This window comes from Salminus brasiliensis, chromosome 6 (genome assembly GCF_030463535.1).
Source record: "Salminus brasiliensis chromosome 6, fSalBra1.hap2, whole genome shotgun sequence".
In the NCBI taxonomy this organism is placed as follows: Eukaryota; Metazoa; Chordata; class Actinopteri; order Characiformes; family Bryconidae; genus Salminus; species Salminus brasiliensis.
In genome coordinates this window covers 5,879,503-5,902,515 of record NC_132883.1, presented here as the reverse complement: position 1 = coordinate 5,902,515, position 23,013 = coordinate 5,879,503, and the positions used below count along the sequence as shown (strand labels likewise).

General features: G+C 45.7%; 1 protein-coding gene across 2 annotated transcripts in view; it reads left to right on the top strand.

Annotated features, from left to right (window-relative positions):
- The window catches only part of plxna3 (plexin A3), a 223,737-nt gene that overhangs the window by 101,827 nt on the left and 98,897 nt on the right, over positions 1–23,013 (top strand). For both annotated transcript variants that reach the window (XM_072681439.1, XM_072681438.1), the window contains exons 5-6: positions 4,535–4,635; positions 22,057–22,180. In XM_072681439.1, coding sequence (XP_072537540.1) covers positions 4,535–4,635; positions 22,057–22,180 — 225 coding nt within the window. The remainder of the gene's footprint in view (positions 1–4,534; positions 4,636–22,056; positions 22,181–23,013) is intronic.

The following is a 23,013-nucleotide window of genomic DNA, read 5'->3' as shown; positions in this document are numbered from 1 at the left end:
CCGTTATCGGCCCAGAAAATCCATACAGGTGCTTTTCTAGTGAAGATGTGGGGCGTGAAGATGCGTCTCTGCAGTATGGAATATGAAATATGATGTGAATGGCGGTGAGTCAATAATTGATGCTCTTTGCTGACCACGGCAGTGGGCAGATTTGAATATTTCATTAGCGGCAGGTGCACAGGTAGGCAAAAGGTCGTGTTTGCTCACAAAACGGGCCGCCGGTGCTCCGAGTCCATGGACGTGTTTCAATTACGGTCGGTAAATGCCAAGGATGCAGGGAGTTGTGCTGTTTACAATTCCGTCAGCGTCCTACTGAAACAAGGAAAACACCGCCACTCTGAGCGAATCCCGAACCTTCTGCTCAACCTTTACTGGTTGAGCTTTCATAGCATAACAGCCTCCACATTCACGTAGTGCTCTTTCTGCTTAACGCTTAGAAATGGGGTACCTAGTACTCCCAAATGCCCACACTCATCCCAGTGACCTAGCACTTCCAAATGCCCACACCCATCCCAAATACCCACACCCATCCCAAATACCCACACTCATCCCAATGATCTAGCACTGCCAAATACCCACACCCATCCCAATGATCTAGCACTGCCAAATAACCACACCAATCCCAATGACCTTGTTCTCCCAAATCTTATTGACCTGGTACTCACAAATAACCACACCAATCCCAATGACCTAGCCCTCACAGATATCCACACTCATCCCTGTGGCCTGGTACTGCCAAATAACCACACTCATCCCTATGACCTGGTACCCCTAAATAACTGGCTTTTAATGTTTACAGTGGTTGGTGGGACATGACCATGTGGACCTGCTCTATTTGTGTGTGTGTGTGTGTGTGTGTGTGTGTGTGTGTGTGTGTGTGTGTGTGTGTGTGTGTGTGTGTGTGTGTTTGACTGTGTAAAAAGGCATCAGAAAGCAGCGGATTATAAAAGTGTATTTATGCGTCGCTGCGTGGCGGAATAAATTAACATTGAGCTCAAACACACTACACCTCGCCCACCCTCAGTCACACACTCACACACACACGTATGCACGCACATGCTCACACACACTCACACTTATATGCACACACACATACACACACATTCTGACTCCTGACTCTGTTCTGCTTGTCTCTCTCTCTCTCTCTCTCTCTCTCTCTCTCTCTCTCGTACACATACACACACTCTCACATGCCGTAGAGACATCAGCCACTGTGCACTTGAAAGGCAGTGGTCTGTCCCTTTTGGGTGGGATTGTTTATTCCCCACTCTGCCTTTTCTCACTCCTCTGTCTAATCTCAGCCCTGATCAAAGCAGAGAAAGGAGCACTTTCAGAAGTGCAGCATTAAAGCAGCCGTCGAGAAACACACACTTCTCTGTCCGTCTCCTTCAAGGACGCTCAGCACTCATACTGTACCCACTGTTCTCTTCACACACTCTTATTTCAGCGAGTATTAGCTGCGTTCTCGATTTGTCCAGCTGATAAAAACTAAGCTGACTAAAGTCACATTCACTCTCACAGTTGCGAAATAGGTGCGACAGAGACCGGGCTGGAGAATTAGCAACACAAAGATCACTCTTAGCTCAGGCTGCCAGTTGTGTGGTGAGCATGATTTGGTTGCTGACATCAACCCTTTAAACCTCTTCATACAGCGCTGGATTATTTAAGGTGTGTGAGGTCCACTCTCATCACCGCTGGATGAAAAATGGCTGTTAATTGAAGTGTTCTGCAGTGTCGCAGGGAAGCTCTGTATCATATATTTATAAACCTTGGACGTCTAGGACACAAAACTCAAGGGATTTTGACTTCAGAGTAATGGTAAAGCTTTTTGTGACTGATCCCATCCAGACTCTGTTTTCATACATCATTGGTCTCCAGCTCCAGTTCTAAAGAGCCTCAGTCTGCCATCAGCCAGTTAGTTCACAGGCGTGTGTGAGATGCCTTCAAATAAAGTATGCTGATGACCTTTTGCGTCCTCGTTTGCGTTCCTGCAGTAATTATCCATTCAGCATTGATTTCACGTCTCAGCACGTCTACAAACGATGTTAGATCAGCGTAGATCTAACGTCTGTTTGCCCAGTCTGATGACAGGACGCAGCTTTACTGTTAAAACAGCCTTGTTTAAACAATATATAAGAACAGATACATGCTTACACACACACACACACACACACACACACATATATCTATCTATATATATATATATATATAGTGTGTGTGTGTGTGTGTGTATGTATATATATATATATATATATATATATATATATATATATATATATATATATGAAAAATATATGAAAAAGTGTTTGCCCCCTACCTAATATCCTAATAATTCCTAATATAGGTTTTTTTATTAAGGGGAAAAAATATCCAAACCTACATGGCCCTGTGTGAAAAAGTGATTGCCCCCTAAACTGGTTGTGCAACCCTTGGCAGCAACAACTGCAATCGCAAGGCGTTTACAGCGCTGTGGGAGACTTTTGGCCCACTCATCTTTGCAGAATTGTTGGGTTTTCGAGCAGGAACTGCCTTTTAAAGATCATGCTACATCATCTCAATAAGATTGAGGTCAGGACTTTGACTAGGTTTTTCCTAAGCCGTTCAGAGGCGGACCTGCTGGTGTGTTTTGGTTCATTGTCCTGCTGCAGAACCCAAGTTCGCTTCAGCTTAAGTGTGACAATATATATATATACACACACACACACACACACACACACACACACACACACACACACACAGTGATGTGAAAAAGCATTTGCCCCCTTCCCTTATTTTGTTATAAATAAATAACTATATTTCATATGATTCATAGGTATCATATATGTTGCATATAAGTATCTATATGTAATAGTAATGTTCCATATGTATTATATAATAATTCCTTCTTTAACAGTAGTATAGGTGGTTTAGGTCAAATGGTAAAGATTGTGGGACATTTGGTCATCCAAAGTCCCATATATATGTCGTATGGTGTCCCACGCTTATCACCATGTAGGTAGCTGTATGTACATGTCTGTCAGTATGGAGAAACACACACACACACACATTATGACAGGATGCACCCAACATATAATACATCAGCACTTTGGATGGTAAAACACATGACCTCCTACATATCGACCTTGTTCACATTAACACTGTTCCTGATGGTCCCGTCCTACTCCCTCATTCTCCTTACATAAGCGAACATTTGGATGGGCGTTTGGCCGAAGGCCCATTCACGCATTTTCCGATATCAAGTTCCGATGTTTTTTCTTCTTTAACACTCCGGGTTTCTGTAGCTGGATTTGTACTGGTGTGCTGGTGTACTGGTGTGCTGGTGTACTGGTGTACTGGTGTTCCCTCACTGCTCTTTTCTAACTGTCCTTTACTCTGCTGTGTTTCCGCTCAGGCTGGAGACTGTAGTGCTGTAGTTCTCTGGTGTGCTGAGCTAAGCTCCCGCTCCCAGCTATATGTGACTGTGTGTGTGTGTGTGTGTGTGTGTGTGTGTGTGTGTGTGTGTGTGTGTGTGTGTGTGTCTGTGAAAGCTGCTTTCTGTCACTGTGTGTTTGCAGTATTGTTTAGAAGGAAAGGGCCTGGAACAACTGGGCTGGAATTGTTTACAAACAGAGCTGAACTTTGACACCAGTTGAAGGCGGCCCATGCTTAATTCAGACCAGGCCAGTTTAGTCCACACAGCCACCAGAGCAGCTGCTGTAAACTACACAGACACTTACAGCAGTGCTGGCGTGTCCCGAGTGCATGCGTGTTCAGTGTGTTTGTCTGCTCTCAGACATCTGATTCAACTCTTTCAGGACTGCTCTTTCCCAGCAGTTCAGTCGCACTGGTGAACAAGGTGTGGTAGGACAATAGAGACACTGAACCGTGCAGTTTAGATGGGGTAGTACTGGGGTTTAAGCTTTAGGGGTAGAGATGCACAGACATAGGAACTGACAGTGGCTGAATGCAGTCATTAGAAGGAGCGTCCACAAACATTTGGACATATAGTGAATATCTGATTAGAATAATGTACCCTGTATGTGTTGTATATGCATATATTAATGCCTTCATCTAATAGTAGTATTTATGGTTGGAAGCCATGACCAGCAATGACCAGCAGTGGTGTTTAAAGCAATGCCATCTCCGGTCACTGAACGCAAAATGTGCTAAAATCCAGCAGGCCTTGGTAAAGGCTCCAGAGACTGCAAAGCGGCCCAGTCTGCAGTGTTCACTGTGCTCTCTGATGGTCAGTCACAGGCCAGGATGTTCGCTTCCCCAGCGGGGTTTGGATACACTGCACATTCGGACCCTCTCTGCAGTCAGAGCAGGCTTGATGTCAGATATAAATTGTGGAGGCGGGCCGGGCACGCACAAACTCTGGTTATTTACTGGTTATTAATTATTAAATTGTGGATGTCAGGGTTATATCTGCAGGGTTGTTATTTGTGGGACAATAATTGTGCGTGTATAAGTGTATGTGTGTGTGTGTGTGTGTGTGTGTGTGTGCTTGCGCATGGAGATGTGGTACAAACCGTGTTTTGTTGTTGTGTTGTAGGTCAGCCGTCTCCCTGTGGAGAGCTGTTCTCAGTACAGAAGCTGTAAGAGCTGTCTGGGCTCCGGGGACCCTCACTGCGGCTGGTGTGTCCTTCACAACAAGTAAGTCCGTCTGTTTACATCACAGGAGCGGTCCAGCTGTTCGCTGTTACTCACGCTACATTGTGCTACTCTTTAATTGTTTTTTTTTTAAATAGATAAATTACATATATTATGTATAGTAGCTCACACTGTTATGATTTACATGTGTTTACAGTGTCATTATAACATTTTAAAGCCCTTTCAGTAGTATAACATCTAGATGATGACATTTTACTATTAGAAAATGACTGCATTTAACTGATGATACATACTACAAAAACCTTGTGTCTCCAAAATGCGAACTTGTATATGAAATTACATGTGTAAAAGTCCCGCGAGTCCAGCAGCATGCCTGTATGTCTTTGTCACTGCTGTGCTGTGACAATGGCCCACCGTCCAGAAAACATCTGGTGAGGGGTTGTCCCATGGTGGTCTCATTCCACAGAGGCAGAGGGGGTGGGGTGATAAATGATGTTGCAACAGATGGGCTACAGTCAGTAATTATAAACCCACAAAGTGCACCTATATCAGTATGTTTCTGTATGGGCTATAATAGAAAGCTATAATGTGTACAGTAATGAACTGGCTGTGTGTGTGTGTGTGTGTGTATTTATATATATATATATATGTGTGTGTGTATATGTATGTATATGTATAAACAATCGTACTGATCATTGACCTTTTCTGAGGCTTGACCTGCACTTGCTTGGAGGTGGTGGTCTCACGGCTTTCAGATGTATTCTACAAGTCTGAGCTAAACGGCTCCGGTAGCCAGGTTTTAAGCTGGTGCACTGCCCATCAGCGAACGCCATCTCTGCCGTTGCTCTGCTCTGTTAAACTGCACAGATATCTGCACTAGTCCACCACCGCCTGCCCCGGACAGGTCTGATCAGTACACGGAGAGGACTTTCTCAAATCGTTTGGATTTTTTTTTTCCCCCTGTGTGAAGTCAAACTCTCCAAACCCATTAGCTGATTCAGACCAGAGCAAACCAACCATAGGTGTGCAAAACCCCCTTAAACAATTCCCACTGAACCAAAGTGAACCGAATCACTGTCGACTGAGACTTTCGTCCGAATCTGTCGCTGTTCGCTGTTGTTCACGTCTATCTTCCCCTCGAAGGCTGACCCCCAGGCAACCGCTGTGCTTGGGGCGTGTGAGGCCTTTCCTGGCTCCCTGCCAGGCCTCCTCTGGCCTTGGAGTAATGGATGAACTCCTGGAGAAAGTGCTGTTTGAGAGTGGGCTGGGTTCTGTCAGCGGTGCAGCACGATGCAGCCGTGGGAGGAAGAACATGTGTGAGCGCGCAACATGTGCCCTAATTTATGGAGTGAGAGGCTTTGACATGTGTGTTGCTTGTGCGTACACGTGTGTGTGTGTGTGTGTGTGTGTGTGTGTGTGTGTGCGCTCCCAAGCCAGTCGAGACGTGAGGTCTTGGAGCACAGATGGACATGGTGGCCCTGGAAGCTCTTTCTAAGAAGTGAAAAACATTGATTTCTTTCTTTCTCTCATCCGTGAAATCTGCGAAATGTCTTCAACCGCGTCCGAGTGTGTGTGTGTGTGTGTGTGTGTGTTTTCTACGCTGAGCCGAGCTGCAGTCAGCAGTCACCGCTTCTCTGCTCAGGCGCTTGGCAGACAGATAAAGTTATCCAGAGGTAGATGAAACAAAGCCTTTGTTCTGCGCGAGCGGCCGGATGATGAAGACGGCTCTAAAGAGCGGCGGAGTCGCGCAAACTTTCCCTCTTTCGCTTTGTAGCCCCTTCTCCGAACCCCGGCCCCATACCTTCATCAAGATAAAGATCTTTAATTAAGATGCAAATCTGGGATTGATGGAATAATTAGCGCGAGCCTTTGCTGCGCCCGTTGGAAAATGACATTTGTTTGCATATTAATGCCATATCCCCAGACTTTACATGACCTTGTGACAGCCACTGCACAGCGCAATTAGTGGGACATCAAGCAAAGCGCGGGCGAGAGAGAGAGAAAGAGAGAGAGACAGAGATTTAATGGCTAGCTCGCTCCTCCTCACTCTGCTACTACTTTTTCCACAGCGAAAAGGAAGGGTTACGAGCCCCCCCCCCCCCATCCCCTTCCTCTCCCCTCTCTAGAATCAGGGGCGTTCGAGCTCTGTGACTTAAAGAGAGAGAGAGCGAACCTTGACCTCCGCCGTGTTGCTCAGAGCGCCTTGCGGCCGGTCCTCCTTTCTTCGCGCTCAGATGACAGACGCATGAATGGATAAAAAAAAAAAGTAGAAGCAGAAGAAGGAACTAGTGAGTAAAATGGAGAAGTGTGACGGCGCATTCATCTGCGGTACAGGCAGGTCACAAGCTGAGAGCGGCCTGGCAGCGGGGGACGGTCGAGAGATAGAGGAAGAGACAGTACAATCAGCAGAGAGAGAGAGGAAGAGGAAGAGCAGCAGAGAGTGGCTCATTTTATGCCACGAGGACGAGCGGTAAACACTTCAGTCAGGTCTCATGGCTGTAAGCGTCTCAAGGTTGTGGAAGTCACTGTCTGCTTTGCATGGCTGGACTGGATAAAGTGAGGGGGGAATCCTCAAGGCCTTCCTCAGTGGCAGCCTAAGCACTGCATGACTGGAGTTGATGAAATACTCCACTGCTCTGATTGCATTGAATTCTAGCTAGAAAACAGCAGCTAGAGAATGATCGGATCAGAACTTTTACAGCTAAGTGAACTCTCCCATTGGATAGGGCTTCAGGAGCTGGACTGAAGGCCTAACCGGTCTAATTAGCCACTGTATTTGTGGACACCCCTTCTAATGAAGGCACTCGGCTGCTTGAAGTTGCACCCATTGCTGACACAGATGTGCACATGCACACACACAGCTTGTCTAGTACCTGTAGAGAAGAAGTACTGCCAATAGAATAGGACTATCTGGAGCACATCAACATGAACCTATTGACACCATGCTGCCTAATGCCAGGCGTGGGCTATAGAGGGGTATAAAGCCCCCCCTCAGCATTGAGCTGTGGAGCAGTGAAAGAACTGTGTTCTCTGGAAAGATTGGAATGATGGATGGTGCTCCATCCAATACTTCTGGGATGAGGTGGGATGGTGGTCATCCAAAATCCTGACCCCCCTACTTTGCTTTAAAATCCTGAGCCATGCCGCTTTGCCGTCAGCACAATTGGCTGTGCTCTCTCTCCGGGTGGGTGGATGGCGATCTCTCCCCCTGGCCAGCATGGGCATCCTATCCCCTATAAAAGATATATACTGATCATTATTGAGACGTTTTTATCTGGATAAAGCGTCGCTATGTGGTTATTAAATATGAATCACATATTAGCGAGTTCAACGATTTAATGTTGTTGCTATGCTGGCATATAAAGCTAGCTATCATGCACTTGCTATCCGCTATTGAGCTGACCTCAAGATCAGCAGATAATTGGGATCCAAATAACATCATAAAACAATTAAAAAAACAAACAGCTACCACTGGATAAAACACGGGCTAACTAGTAGCATGATGGCTAATACAATTGAGGGGGTGGATCAGCTCGACTGGCTAACTAGTAGCATGATGGCTAATACAATTGAGGGGGTGGATCAGCTCGACTGGCTAACTAGTAGCATGATAGCTAATACAATTGAGGGGGTGGATCAGCTCGACTGGCTAACTAGTAGCATGATGGCTAATACAATCGAGGGGGTGGATCAGCTCGACTGGCTAACTAGTAGCATGATGGCTAATACAGTCGAGGGGGTAGATCAGCTCGACTGGCTAACTAGTAGCATGATGGCTAATACAATTGAGGGGGTGGATCAGCTCGACTGGCTAACTAGTAGCATGATGGCTAATACAATTGAGGGGGTGGATCAGCTCGACTGGCTAACTAGTAGCATGATGGCTAATACAATCGAGGGGGTGGATCAGCTCGACTGGCTAACTAGTAGCATGATGGCTAATACAGTCGAGGGGGTAGATCAGCTCGACTGGCTAACTAGTAGCATGATAGCTAATACAATCGATTGGGTGGATCAGCTCGACTAGCTAACTAGTAGCATGATAGCTAATACAATCGATGGGGGAGGATCAGCTCGACTGGCTAACTAGTAGCATGATAGCTAATACAATCGATGGGGGAGGATCAGCTCGACTGGCTAACGAGTAGCATGATAGCTAATACAATCGATGGGGTGGATCAGCTCGACTGGCTAACTAGTAGCATGATAGCTAATACGATCGATGGGGTGGATCAGCTCGACTGGCTAACGAGTAGCATGATAGCTAATACAATCGATGGGGTGGATCAGCTCGACTGGCTAACTAGTAGCATGATAGCTAATATGATCGATGGGGTGGATCAGCTCGACTGGCTAACTAGTAGCATGATGGCTAATACAATTGAGGGGTGGATCAGCTCGACTGGCTAACGAGTAGCATGATGGCTAATACAATCGAGGGGGTGGATCAGCTCGACTGGCTAACTAGTAGCATGATGGCTAATACAGTCGAGGGGGTAGATCAGCTCGACTGGCTAACTAGTAGCATGATAGCTAATACAATTGAGGGGGTGGATCAGCTCGACTGGCTAACTAGTAGCATGATAGCTAATACAATTGAGGGGGTGGATCAGCTCGACTGGCTAACTAGTAGCCTGATAGCTAATACAATTGAGGGGGTGGATCAGCTCGACTGGCTAACTAGTAGCATGATAGCTAATACAATTGAGGGGGTGGATCAGCTCGACTGGCTAACGAGTAGCATGATAGCTAATACAATCGATTGGGTGGATCAGCTCAACTGGCTAACTAGTAGCATGATAGCTAATACAATCGATGGGGGAGGATCAGCTCGACTGGCTAACTAGTAGCATAATAGCTAATACAATCGAGGGGTGGATCAGCTCGACTGGCTAACTAGTAGCATGATAGCTAATACAATCGATGGGGAAGGATCAGCTTGACTGGCTAACTAGTAGCATGATAGCTAATACGATCGATGGGGTGGATCAGCTCGACTAGCTAACTAGTAGCATGATAGCTAATACAATTGATGGGGGAGGATCAGCCCGACTGGCTAACTAGTAGCATGATGGCTAATACAATCGAGGGGGTGGATCAGCTCGACTGGCTAACTAGTAGCATGATAGCTAATACAATTGAGGGGGTGGATCAGCTCGACTGGCTAACTAGTAGCATGATAGCTAATACAATTGAGGGGGTGGATCAGCTCGACTGGCTAACTAGTAGCATGATAGCTAATACAATTGAGGGGGTGGATCAGCTCGACTGGCTAACTAGTAGCATGATAGCTAATACAATTGAGGGGGTGGATCAGCTCGACTGGCTAACTAGTAGCATGATAGCTAATACAATTGAGGGGGTGGATCAGCTCGACTGGCTAACTAGTAGCATGATAGCTAATACAATTGAGGGGGTGGATCAGCTCGACTGGCTAACTAGTAGCATGATAGCTAATACAATTGAGGGGGTGGATCAGCTCGACTGGCTAACTAGTAGCATGATAGCTAATACAATTGAGGGGGTGGATCAGCTCGACTGGCTAACTAGTAGCATGATAGCTAATACAATTGAGGGGGTGGATCAGCTCGACTGGCTAACTAGTAGCATGATGGCTAATATAGTGAACATGGTGATGGAGAACCAGCACGACTTTCTGTAGGAATGTTATTAGTATTGATTCTAATATTAGTGCTTTACTGAGGAAATGCTACACTATATGGACAAAAGTATTGGGACACCTTATCATTTATTGTTTCTTCTGAAATGAAGGGGTTGGATGAGGTGACTGGCTAACGAGTAGCATGATAGCTAATACAATCGATGGGGGTGGACCAGCTCGACTGGCTAACGAGTAGCATGCTAGCTACATCGGCTGGCCTCCTAACACTGTTCTTTAACTGTGGGGAGTTGATCAGTAGCTGATGTTCACGTTATGTAGTTATGAGAGTGCGGAACTGTCTCTGCTGCCCTCATAACCTTCACAAACCTGTAATTAATAATAATGACTAATAATAACTCCCGAAACAGCAGGTCTTATCATGTAGTTACTGAATGATCAGTCTCAGGAATGGGACATATGGGCTTAATAAAGAGTGTTTGCTAATAGACGTGTATGACATGATTTGTTTAAGTGCAATGTTTTTTTAGGGGGTTTATTTTGGCTGCAAATAATCCTTATCAATCTGAAGCGCAGTTAATATTTGATCAGGAGCACGAGTTGGCAGTTCTGCCAGATGGATGCTCACATCTCGGCGAGATTTAAAAGGTTGTTTTTACATCTGTTTTAGTAGATGTTTGGGTTCGATTGGAGTCTGACCCCTTTTATCATTGCAGATTCGGCGTATCATCATGACTAATGCTGTAACAGGGCTGTGCTGGGCACAGTACTGTGTAGATGTTTTGGGCACCTAAGCACATTACAAGTCATGTCCCTCAGCAGTAAGAGAGGTCTTTCTGTAGAAGCTCCAGATCTCATCAGATCAGATGCAGGTGAAGAAATCCAGTAAAAAGGAACAAGAAACAAGAGCTTCTCATTCTGAAGAAAGAAAGTAGTGAGATCTTGTCGGTGAGCTAGTCTGAAGAACAGAGCTCGGTTCTTTCAGGTTTCTCCTGGACGCCCCCCAGGCCAGCCAGCACAGTGTGGAGGATGTGTTCAACTCCATCAGCAGCAGCAGCATCAGCAGCTCACCTGATTTACCATCATTAAGCCCTGATTTACCACCAAACCAGGTGTTGATCTGAGGAGAACTCTAAATAACACTAGACTCCATGAGAGAGGAGAACTTTGGAGATGTTCTAATGATGAACACAGTGATAGAGAACCACCACTTTTTTATGAATGTTATTAGTATTGATTCTAATATTGGTGTTTTACTGAGGAAATATTACACTATATGGACAAAAGTATTGGGACACCTTCTCATTTATTGTTTCTTCTGAAATCAAGGATATTAAAAAGAGTCCAGGAACAGGACATTGCTCTGAGGATCTGATTTCATTCAGTGACCAGAGCGTTAGTGAGGTTAGGATGTTGGATGATCACTACCTCACTCCCCCTCACCATCCCCAACTCCTTAACTCATCCCAAAAGTATTGGATGGAGCACCAACCACCATTCCAGAGAACACAGTTCTTCCACTGCTCCACAGCTCAATACTGAAGGGGGGGCTTTATACCCCTATAGTCCACACCTGGCATTAGGCAGCATGGTGCCAATAGGTTCTTATTTTTTTGCTCCAGAGGGTCCTATTCTATTTACAGTTCTTCTCTACAGGGACTAGACAAGCTATGTGTGTGTGTGTTGATTTGCACATCTGTGTCAGCAATGGGTGCAACCTAAAGTAGCTGAATGCATGTATTAGAAGGGGTGTCCACAAACATTTGGACATATATTGTGTGTTTTTTATATATCCTGTTGCATCCAGTCCTGTCTATATCTGCCAATCGTGCTTTAATATGGAGACAATCTGACTGGCTTTCAGTGAGCTGATGGAATATGGCTCTGACATGGGACATGACAGATGCCAGGGTTGCTTGTTTGGCACGGATTCTGCAGACCCACATGTGTAAGTGTGTGTTTGGTGCGTGCGTGTGTGTGTGTGTGTTTGTTGCTTTCCCGTGTTGTGAAGCCTCTTGCTCCTTCTCCCTCGGGGACGACACAGCGCGCCGTTGCCATGAGAGATAGCGTTTCACACAGCTCCTGCCAAACGCAGGCTCGTATTGTGGGAGGGAGGAAGTGTGTGTGTGTGTGTGTGTGTGTGTTAGGGGGTGGGGGTTTGGCAGAGTGGGTAGAGACACTCCTTTGACCTGCATCTCTCTTTCTACTCGTTGTTGTCTTGGCTTTGTGCTCAATTCCCTGAGGGCTCTTTAGGCTCCAGCCATCAAGTTAGCCAAGCCGGGGCACGGAGAGAGAGAGAGAGAGAGAGAGAGAGAGAGAGAGAAGTGGAGGGATTGAGTGAGGGAGGGAGAGGAAAGGAGGGAGGGGGGGGCAAGAGGGAGAAGGGGGAAAAAAAAAAACAGAGTGCACCCTGGGAAATGGTCTGTGTCCATGGCAACGAGGGGAAACTGGAAGATGGATTTGCAGCGTGATTCAAAGCGGTCCCATTTGGTGGGTTTAGTGGTGCTACTGTGTGCTTCTGTGTGTGTGTGTGTGTGTGTTCGTGCGTGTGTGTGTGTGTGTGAGGGGAGCACGGTGCGACGCGTAGGTCTCTGCAGACGTGCTTATCAGGCCTCCGGAGTTTCTCCCTGTCTTCATTAATGTTCTATTAGCAGCTCAGCCTTCTGATGACTCCGTTTAGAAGCCTCTCCTGCCCCCAACCATCACCACCACCGCCGCCGCCACCACCAGCGCTCACTGTATATACACTCGCACAGGTGAACGGTGCTGAAATACTTTAGGAATCCAGTTTTCGGTGAGTTTCAGGTGCAAAACCCTGAATTTCAATTGACCCGTCCCTGGGCCATTGTTTTGTGTACCTACAGCTTTACTTTTACCCAGCTTTCCTTCCTCTCCCCATCACATGTAATGCTCCTGACACTGGGTAGGTCTGACACGTGCCTCCTCCAACACATGCACAACCATCCACCGCCTCTTGACCAATGCAGCGTCACCAGGCAACCAATAGTGCTCGGAGGAAAGTGCTGGGGACACAGCTCTGATGCATTGGCTACAAGACTACCTGCATTACACTGAAGTCATGTGGGGAGAGAGCGCAAGGCCAATCGTGCTCCCTCTGGCTCCGGCTGCTGGCGGCAGGAAGCACAAACGACTAATGATTCTTCGAGCGATGCCGTAGAAGAGGCAGATTTGGTTCTGTAAAGAGGCATTTTTGTATCAAGAGAAGGTTCTTCAGTCCTTTAGCAGGTTCTTCTACACATCTCTATTATAAAACCAGCACTTCTTCTATGGCATCAGGGGCTCCAAGGGCTTGGATTCGATCCTCGCGCTGGTCACCGTCTAGGAGGAGCGTGTGTGAGGTGCGATTCCTCTAGGTTCTGTTTTCTTGCACGGTCCATAAACACATGGTGGTTATTGGCTAAATTGACCATAGGTGTGAGTGAGAATGTGTGTAAATAACTCCCAGTGATTCCAGGTTGGCTCAGTATCCACCGCACCCCTGCTCAAGAAGCAGCAGATAAGAATGGATGTCCTGTAAAGTCCTTGCATTGCTTATTAGGAAAGACCCATAAACCTTCAACTTTGGGTTGGCCAACGTTTTGATTCTCAGATGACGGACAGGAATCGACAAAGCCGAGCATTTGAAAGGCAGAAGGAGAAACTGTGCTTCATCAATACTCCTCGCTCACAGTAGAGCTCCTCTGCATTTGCCTAACTAATCAGAGTCAAGCAGACAATTGACCCGAACCCCGCGAGACACTCAGTCCTTAGCACTTATCAATTAATGCACTCAATCGATCTCTCACTTGCTTCTTCTCTGCTTCTTTCGCTCCCTCGTTCTTTTAACCTCACCGAGCGCAAGTGTTTTCAGCCTACTACCTCTGAGGAACCTTCAGAAGCAAACTTCTATTCAGAGTTTTGAATGAAGACACCGTTGGGTACCGCTTTCTTGCTTTTGTAATTTCTTTCCTGCTCTTGCTCAAGAGTTCGAGATGACCCAGTCGTGTAATAAGCAATATTCCAAGGCTGGAACATGGCGGATGGGGCAACGGGAGGGACGCTCCGGAGCACTAATCTCATGTGAAGGACGCTGAATTAGGCAGAGTAATAGAATTCCAGAAAATTGAAACGGCCGAGCCGGTGGACGGGAGCGGAGACGTACGTCTGAAATTGGCGAATGACTCAATTCAAACACAATCAGTTACACAACTGTCCTTTCCAGGCTCTGTCTGCACCACAGTAGGTTGACTTGAATCAGGAGAGTAGATAAAGTGTAGATCTGAGGTTTGCAGTGAAGGTTATTCTCTGCTCTCTTCTGGTCCTGAGTCTTATCCACCAGCTACATACACAGTCTGCGCCAAGGCAAGACACCTGCTCGCCTGACATTTCCTCCAGTGTCCTGGATTTGATGGGATTTCTCTGTGAGGCTGGTTTTCCGCTTCACTCTCAGATTTATTTTTGGTTGCTCCATGGTGCGTATTCAATAAAATCCCCAAACGGGTCCAGGCACCAACTCATTCAGCCTTTTTATGCTTTCAGAAGCAAGGGTTTTAAATAAGGGTGTGGTCTTTGGTCTGGTTTGGCTTTGGTTGGGTTCAGACATGGCACTCCAGTTCACCACAGCGATGGATCAGAGTAGCTCCATTACTCCCAACTCAGTCCAAAGGTGTAAATTGGAACTCCGTCACTTCAGCTGGTCCTGGAGGTGTTCAATCGAGCATTGTCATTCCAGTTCATCTCAAAGGTGTTCAGTAGAATTCCATCACTCCAACCGTTCCCAAAGGTGTTTAGTGGAGCTTCATCACTCCAGTTCATCTCAATGGTATTCAGTGTAGCTTCATTACTCTTAGCTGGTCCCAGAGGTTTCAAATGGGGCTCCATCACTGCAAATCAATTCCAGAGGGGATCATTGGAGCTTCATCATTCCTGTTCATTCCAGAGATGTTCAGTGGAGCTCCATCACACCAAACACATTCTAGAGTTTGAGCTTTTTCATTCCAGGTAATGCAAAATGTGTTTAGTAGAGCGTCATCACTCCAATACTGATGGTGTTCGGTGGAGCTTCATCACTCTTACCTGGTCCTAAAGATTTTCAATGGAGCTCCATCACACCAAACCCCAATCCTGTAGATGTTCATTGGAACTCCATCACTTCAGCTGATCCTGGAGGTGTTCAATTGAGCTTTGTCATTTCAGTTCATCTCAAATGTGTTCAGTAGAATTCCATCACTCTAACCGTTCCCAAAGGTGTTTAGTGGAGCTTCATCACTCCAGTTCATCTCAGCTGTGTTTAGTGGAGCTTTATGACTCCAGTTCATCCCAAAGGTGCCTTATGGAGCTTCATCACTTCCAACTGATCTCAATGGTATTCAGTGTAGCCTCATTACTCTTAACTTGTCCCAAAGCTTTCCAAGGGAGCTCAATCACTGCAAATCAATTCCAGAGGGGATCGTTGGAGCTTCATCATTCCTGTTCATCCCAGAGATGTTCAGTGGAGCTCCATCACACCAAACCCATCCCAAAGATGTTCCTTGGAACTCCATTACTCCATCTGATCCTGGAGGTATTCATTCCAGTTCATCCCAAAGGTGTTCTGTAGAGTTCCATCACTGTATCCCTTCATTCACTCTGACTGTTCCCAGAGATGTTCAGTGGAGCTCCATCACACCAAACCCGTCCCATAGATGTTCAGCAAAGCTTCACCATTTCACTTCATCCTAAAAGTGTTAAGTGGAACCTATCTCAATGGTGTTCATTGGAGCTTCATCATTCCTGTTCATCCCAAAGGTGTCCAGTAGAGTTCCATCACTCTGACCGCTCCCAAAGGTGTCCAGTAGAGTTCCATCACTCCAACTTAGGCCAGAGATGTTCAGTGGAGCTCTATCACTCCAAACTTAGGCCAGAGATATTCAGTAGAGCTCCATCACTCCCAGTTCATCCCAGAGATTTTCCATGGAGCTTCATCACTCCAGCTCACCCCAGTCATATGCAATGGGGCTTCATCACTTCGAATCAATCCTAGAGCGGCTCAGTGGAGCTTCGTCATTCCTGTTCATCCCAAAGGTGTTCAGCAGAGCTCCATCAGTCCAGCTTATCCCGAAAAGCCCTCAGTGAATCTCAACGACTCTTTTTCCCAAAGGCGGTCGTTCCTCTTGCTCTTAAACGTGACCAGTCTAAAACATCAGTCTTGGCAGAAATGTTAAATTTGATTAATCTTCATAATAGTGTCTTGTTTTGCGGTTGAGCGATGATTCATTCATTAGCGTGAATTCGTGGAGTGTTTTTAATGGCTGGACACACACACACACTCTTACACACACACACACACACACACTCACACACTCTCTGCCCGGAACTGGAAAGACACTCACTGAAGGTAGCTGCTGTACATTTCAGCTGGACGCTCACTCCTTCGTGCAGGCACACAGGCACCTAGTGCCCTGACGGCAGGTAGTCCCACCGCTGCTGTGACTAATGTGGTCACCAGCATCTTCCTGCACAAGCGTCTGGCTACGACCGCACCACCCTGGGAAAACAGAGACTTATCATACATCACATTAGTGCTAGTTCACCAGGAAGGGGAGTGGAGCGTAATTGGACCAAATCACATTTCGCGCACGCAAGGGGAGGGGTCGGGGGAAGCCAAAAGAAGGAGAGTGGTGTACCCTTGAATACGGATGAACATACAGAGCCGTCCTGGCTGCCGGTTTCCTTTAATTAAGCACATTCCCGTTCGTTCCTCAGACATATGGGTGTAATTAGAGGTAAACAAATCATTAATGCAGCGCGCGTCGCGAGCAAAAAAACAGCAGCCACGCTACCGACGACTCTTTTATGTTCCGCAGGAAGAAGGAAAAAAACACACTCTCTCTCTCACACACACACACACGCACATACACCCGCACACACACACACAAGCAACCCAGCTTCTCCTGTAAGTGATGAAAGATAAGGAAATCTGAGACAATCCCAGAATTACCTGAGCTTCTGGCCTGGGTTTCTGTTCTCCCTCGCGTATTTGGTTGTAATCCACGTGGCCGGATGTTGGCGAGGCCCCGTCTGTGAGCGGCCTGCATCTTCTCAGAATCCCTGAGTTTTTTTTTTTTTTTTTTTTTTTTTTTATTGTGCTCTGCTCATCATCATTAGCGTCCCGCCGGACTCTGGGCTCAAATTAAGAGACGTTTCATTCTCTCCCACCTGCAGTTCATTAGGAGGGTAAAAGAGAGATTCATTTAAAGGACGTCTCTGGTGGATGATGTCCGTCGCCATGTGATCGCGCTTCTTCGCTCTTCTTTACTCACAGCCGTCAGCAGCGCTGCCTGGATATCGGCTGATATTTATATATAGATTAAAAGAACACAGAGCTGGCACCAGTCCAGCACTCTGGTTCAGTATTGAAGGGGAAAGCACACCTAGCAAACAGCACACCTAACATTTGGTTACGTGTTCCTCAGCAAAGTTTGACTAATAGGTCCACATACACTCTGTGGACAAAAGTATTGGGACACCTGCTCGTTCCTTGTTTCTTACCGAACATCTAACATCAAGGGTACTATAAAAGAGTCGATGCTGCTTCTGTTGAAGTAGCTGTCTCTACTGTACAGGGAAGAAGGCTATCTGCTAGATTTTGGAGATGCATTACTGTGAGAATTTGATTGCATGCAGTGACGAGTGTTAGTGAGGTCAGGATGTTGGATGATGGTCACCACCCCACCTCATCATCATCCCCATCTCATCCCAAAGGTATTGGATGGAGCACCAACCATCATTCCAAAGAACACAATTCTTCGCCCACACTTGGCATGATGCCAGTGCTAGCTAAAGAAGCTGAAGTCATTTTGGAGCATTTCTAAAAAAAAAAAAAAAAAAAAAAAAACTAGGAGGCTTTAAATTGTGTGAAAGTAAGAAACCTAGGAAATGAGAAATTCTTTTTTTCTGAAGGTGTAAATAGATTTTAGCAAATCTTATGAACCCGTTGAATTTGATTAGCAATTTGATTACGTATGAATTTGGCCGTATTTGTATATGTCATTATGTCAGAATTTCCTGATGAGTGGACCAGTAGAAATGCTCCAAAGTGATCTGTTTACATTGACTTCCATTGAAAATTAGGACGTTTTTTCTTTATACTGTAAAGTTGTGATTTAGATGCAGATTTTTGACCTTTTGACCATGTCAATATGTTTCTATTACCCATATTGTTCAGTTATGTGTTGAGCGTAAAGAGCTCATATCGGTGGATGTGGACACCAGTGGACATCATCGGACACATCATTGTTGTTGCTCTTGGCTCTGAAAGTTTTATATACAGATGCATCCCCAGTCAAGCAACAGCTGAATGCAAATCAGACGAAACTGCAGAGCCGCTTCGGCTCTTCCTGCAGTAAGAATCAGATTAAAATATGGAGTGTCGCACAGTGGCTGCAGGGCCTGCGGGCAAAACTGAGTAGATGCGTACAGTATGTGTTGATTCAGCATTGGCCGTCTCTGCAGTGCGACTGATATTTTGTGCTGTTACATGGAGGACATGCTGAGAATTAAGTTGGAACCTGAAAAGTCTCAAAAGTCCAGTTTCTGACCTTTAACGTAGTTCCTGACCTTAAACGTAGTTCCTTAAACGTAGTTCCTGGCCTTTAACGTAGTCCCTGGCCTTTAACGTAGTTCCTTGGCCTTTAACGTAGTCCCTGGCCTTTAACGTAGTCCCTGGCCTTTCACGTAGTCCCTGGCCTTTCACGTAGTCCCTGGCCTTTCACGTAGTCCCTGGCCTTTCACGTAGTCCCTGGCCTTTCAAGTAGGCCCTGGCCTTTAACGTAGTTCCTTGGCCTTTCACGTAGTCCCTGGCCTTTCACGTAGTCTCTGGCCTTTAACGTAGTCTCTGGCCTTTAACGTAGGCCCTGGCCTTTAACGTAGGCCCTGGCCTTTAACGTAGGCCCTGGCCTTTAACGTAGGCCCTGGCCTTTAACGTAGGCCCTGGCCTTTCACGTAGTTCCTTGGCCTTTAACGTAGTCCCTGGCCTTTCACGTAGTTCCTTAAACGTAGTTCCTTGGCCTTTAACATAGTTCCTTGGCCTTTCACGTAGTTCCTTGGCCTTTAACGTAGTTACTGGCCCTCAAACTATGTTCCTGACCTTAGCATAGTTCCTGGCCTTTAACTAGGCTCCTGGTCTTAAATGTAGTTTGGTTCTAATGGAAATAAATAAAATTGCCTCTGTAAACCTGAACAATAGTAGAGAATTCAGGCTTGGGGTTATCTGCTGCTACTGTTTTTATTGCAATAATTTATCATATCATGATAAGTTTTGTTATCGTGATGCACAATATGCTTTTCTAAGTATATCGAGGATATGAAGAGCAGCACATTTCTTTTTATAAAAATCAGTATTTTTTCATTTATTTTTTTGTTCTTGCAGCGTTAAACATCAAATCCTCACAGAAATGCTCCAGAATGTAGTAGAAAGCCTTCTTCCCTGGATAGTAGAGACAGTTTTTCCAACAAAAGCAGGATAAGCACTTTATTAATTCCCTTAGTTTCAGAAGAATCGATAAATGAGCAGGTGTCCCAATACTTCAGTCCATACAGTGTTTATTTAAATATGCATTTTTATAGAAATGATTAGTTTAGTTGATAAATATTTGAATTTTTCATCATGTATATTATTTATTTATACATATGTTTTGTTTTCTGTTTCTCTCTTACCCACCTGTTCATAGCGCCCCCTAGCACTAGCAATGCTCCCAACACTAGGAGGGTAAAGACTGCAGAGACACTCAGAGCCCCCATTGTTTATTGTTTTTTTTTTTGCTACATAATTCATCAGTTTCATAATTTCTATATTTATAATTATTATTATTATTATTATTAGTAGTAGTATAAACATGTCTGTTTAAGAGGCAAAGTCATCTTCCATGTTGAAAGATTGATCGATAGTCCAGTATTCCAGCGTTTGGACCTCTTTTGGAGCAGCTCGCTGAAGCAGGTTTTATTTTGCATATGTTATGAATAGATATGTTCAGATTGCCCTGAGGGCTGCAGCTTCTCTTACGCACATGCATAGAAAAAAAAAAAAAGGAGACTTGGGCCCATTTGCAAGCATTAACCCACACAAACTCACGTACACACACCCCCTCCTCGGATCTGCCTAGCACAAACATGTGCAACTTTTAACTCCACTTAACACGTCTGACAAATGTGCCAGCGTTATGAATGTTTTAATATCCGGCTGCCGCGCGGCGTATCTGCTCTCGGGAAAAGCAGGCCACTCGCCTCCACAGACGGCGCAAGAAAAACAAAACATGAAATATAGAGGAGCGCAGGGGAGCGACTGCGCCGTGCCGTCTCATAAACACCGCCAATTCCGTCCCTGACCCAGGCTGGAGACGTGTGCAGCTATTGATTTGGGTGTGCTTGGAGCGTCGGTTTCTCAGTGACTGTAGCGTTCAGGGCTTGAATCAAGTCCGATCTGTGTGTGTGTGTGTGTGTGTGTGTGTGTGTGTGTGTGTGTGTGTGTGTGTGTGTGTGTGTAGGGTGTGTGTGTGTGTAGGGTGTTTTTGAAGACTTGTACAGGCGTCTGTGTTGCTGGTGTAGTGTAGTGGATAACCGCACCCGCATCCCCATGGCAGACCCCATGGCAAGGTTTGATTGCCTGGCTGGGCAAGTCCTTGGGCAAGACTCCAAACACTGCACCCTGGATAAGAGCGTCGTAATGTAATGAGCTATGAGGCTAATGTTGATTAGCCTCATAAGTAGTGGAAGCTTATGCTCCACCAGTTTGCATCCACCAAATCTCTAATAGACCTGCTAATGTGGTTTTACCGTCACAGCAACTTTGTGGTTTGCTTAATCAGAGCGTCTCATAACTCTCTTTTTTTTACTTCTGCATCTCAGTACATCAGTAAACGAGCTGCAGCTGAAACTGATGAATTAAATACTGTGTAAGATGTTTAGTCTGTGGCTCCGCCCCCTCCCTGTATCACATGACATCCCCAGACTGGGCGACCTTACACCATGGAGCACTTTGGAGGCCTTTTGCTGGGTTATACTTATGATCTCCTCACACTTGATGAGCAGCAGTTAGACTGTAGGGCCGGTCTAGAGCTGTGAAGTTACACTAGATGTTTTTGTGTAGATCAATTTACCTTCCCTTCTTTCTCGGGCACAGAAATGTACACCGCTCTACAGCTCTAGGGTGGAGCGCCTGTCTAACAGCCTGCTCCGTCAACAATTCCGACAGCACTACAAATCTCCATGGACAGGAGTCTGGGAATAAGACGGCCTACCCTGTGTGATTTTTTTTTTTTTTTGGGGGGGGGTCATAACCTATGGTTGGGAATGAATTTGAAGGGGGGGGGGGGCTAAAAATCTCAGTTTCTTTAGTTTACTGGTATCAATAAACACGGACATGAGGATGATGTGGGATGCATAGCTAAAAACAGCAGTGGCATCAGCCCACGGTTCCCTTTCTAATTCAGTAATAGCGATTTCTACCCGTTAATGAAGTAGCAGCTGTTTTTAAATCTGAAATGTGGCTGTATTTCGATATTTTTATAGATAATAACAGTCTGTCAGATGTGGTAGACTGTGTGTAAATGATATTTTTTAATGGTCTAATGCCTTAAGAATTTGAGAGTGGGAAAACCACTAATAGTGACATTTAGTCACAGACTCCACTTAGCAATATCCACCGTTCAGGAAGTCAGAGTTGGTGTTAATGAAGGCCTTCAACCTGGTGTACATGCAGTAAGCAGTAAATTACCAGGTCTATGGTATTGTATAAACAGGTGCTGCTGGTGTGATTGCAGGCTGTGAACTCTGCGGTTTAATCTGTGCTGTGAATTTGTGTTCAGGTGTTCCAGGAAGGAAGCCTGTCAGAAATGGGAGGTGCCTCAGCACTTCAACACGGAGCTCAAGCAGTGTGTAGACATCACCGTCACCCCCAGAAACATGTCCGTGACCGCCGTCTCCACTCAGGTGAGCAACCTTTACTGTGAACCATAGATTTCCCCCCTAAATGTCATGTTCTCCGCTTCCACTGCATCACCAAATCCCTGATTCTGGTCAGATCCGACAGTGGAGGAAAATACCACCATGCAATTTTTTCCATGTGAACACTGTATATTACCTCGACACAGTTGGTATAAATACCCTAAATGGACAAAAGTATTGGGACACCTGCTCATTCTGCTCTCAACAGTTGATCCTGCTGTTGGAGTAAATGTCTCTACTGTCCTGAGAAGAAGGCTTTCTGCTAGATTTTGGAGGAGCATAGCTGTAAGGATTTGATTGCATTCAGCGACAAGAGCGTTAGTGAGGTCAGGATCACCTCAAAAGTATTGGATGGCTACTAGATTTTGGAGGAGCATAGCTGTAAGGATTTGATTGCATTCAGCGACAAGAGCGTTAGTGAGGTCAGGATCACCTCAAAAGTATTGGATACTCACTAACGCTCTCAAATGCAAATCCTTACAGCTATGCTCCTCCAAAATCTAGTAGAAAGCCTTCTTCTCAGGACAGTAGAGACATTTACTCCAACAGCAGGATCAACTGTTGAGAGCAGAATGAGCAGGTGTCCCAATACTTTTGTCCATTCATCATTCCAGAGAACACAGTTCTTCCTTTTCTCTGCGCTGCTTTATAACCTCTCTAGTCCACACCTGGCATTTAGGGCAGCATGGTGCGTGGTACAGGGATTAGACTAGAAGTGGAGTGTGTGCATTTGCACGTCTGTGTCAGCAATGAGTGCAGTTTAAAGTAGCTGAATGCATTCACAATTTTGGACGCATAGTTGGAAGACGTACAGTCAT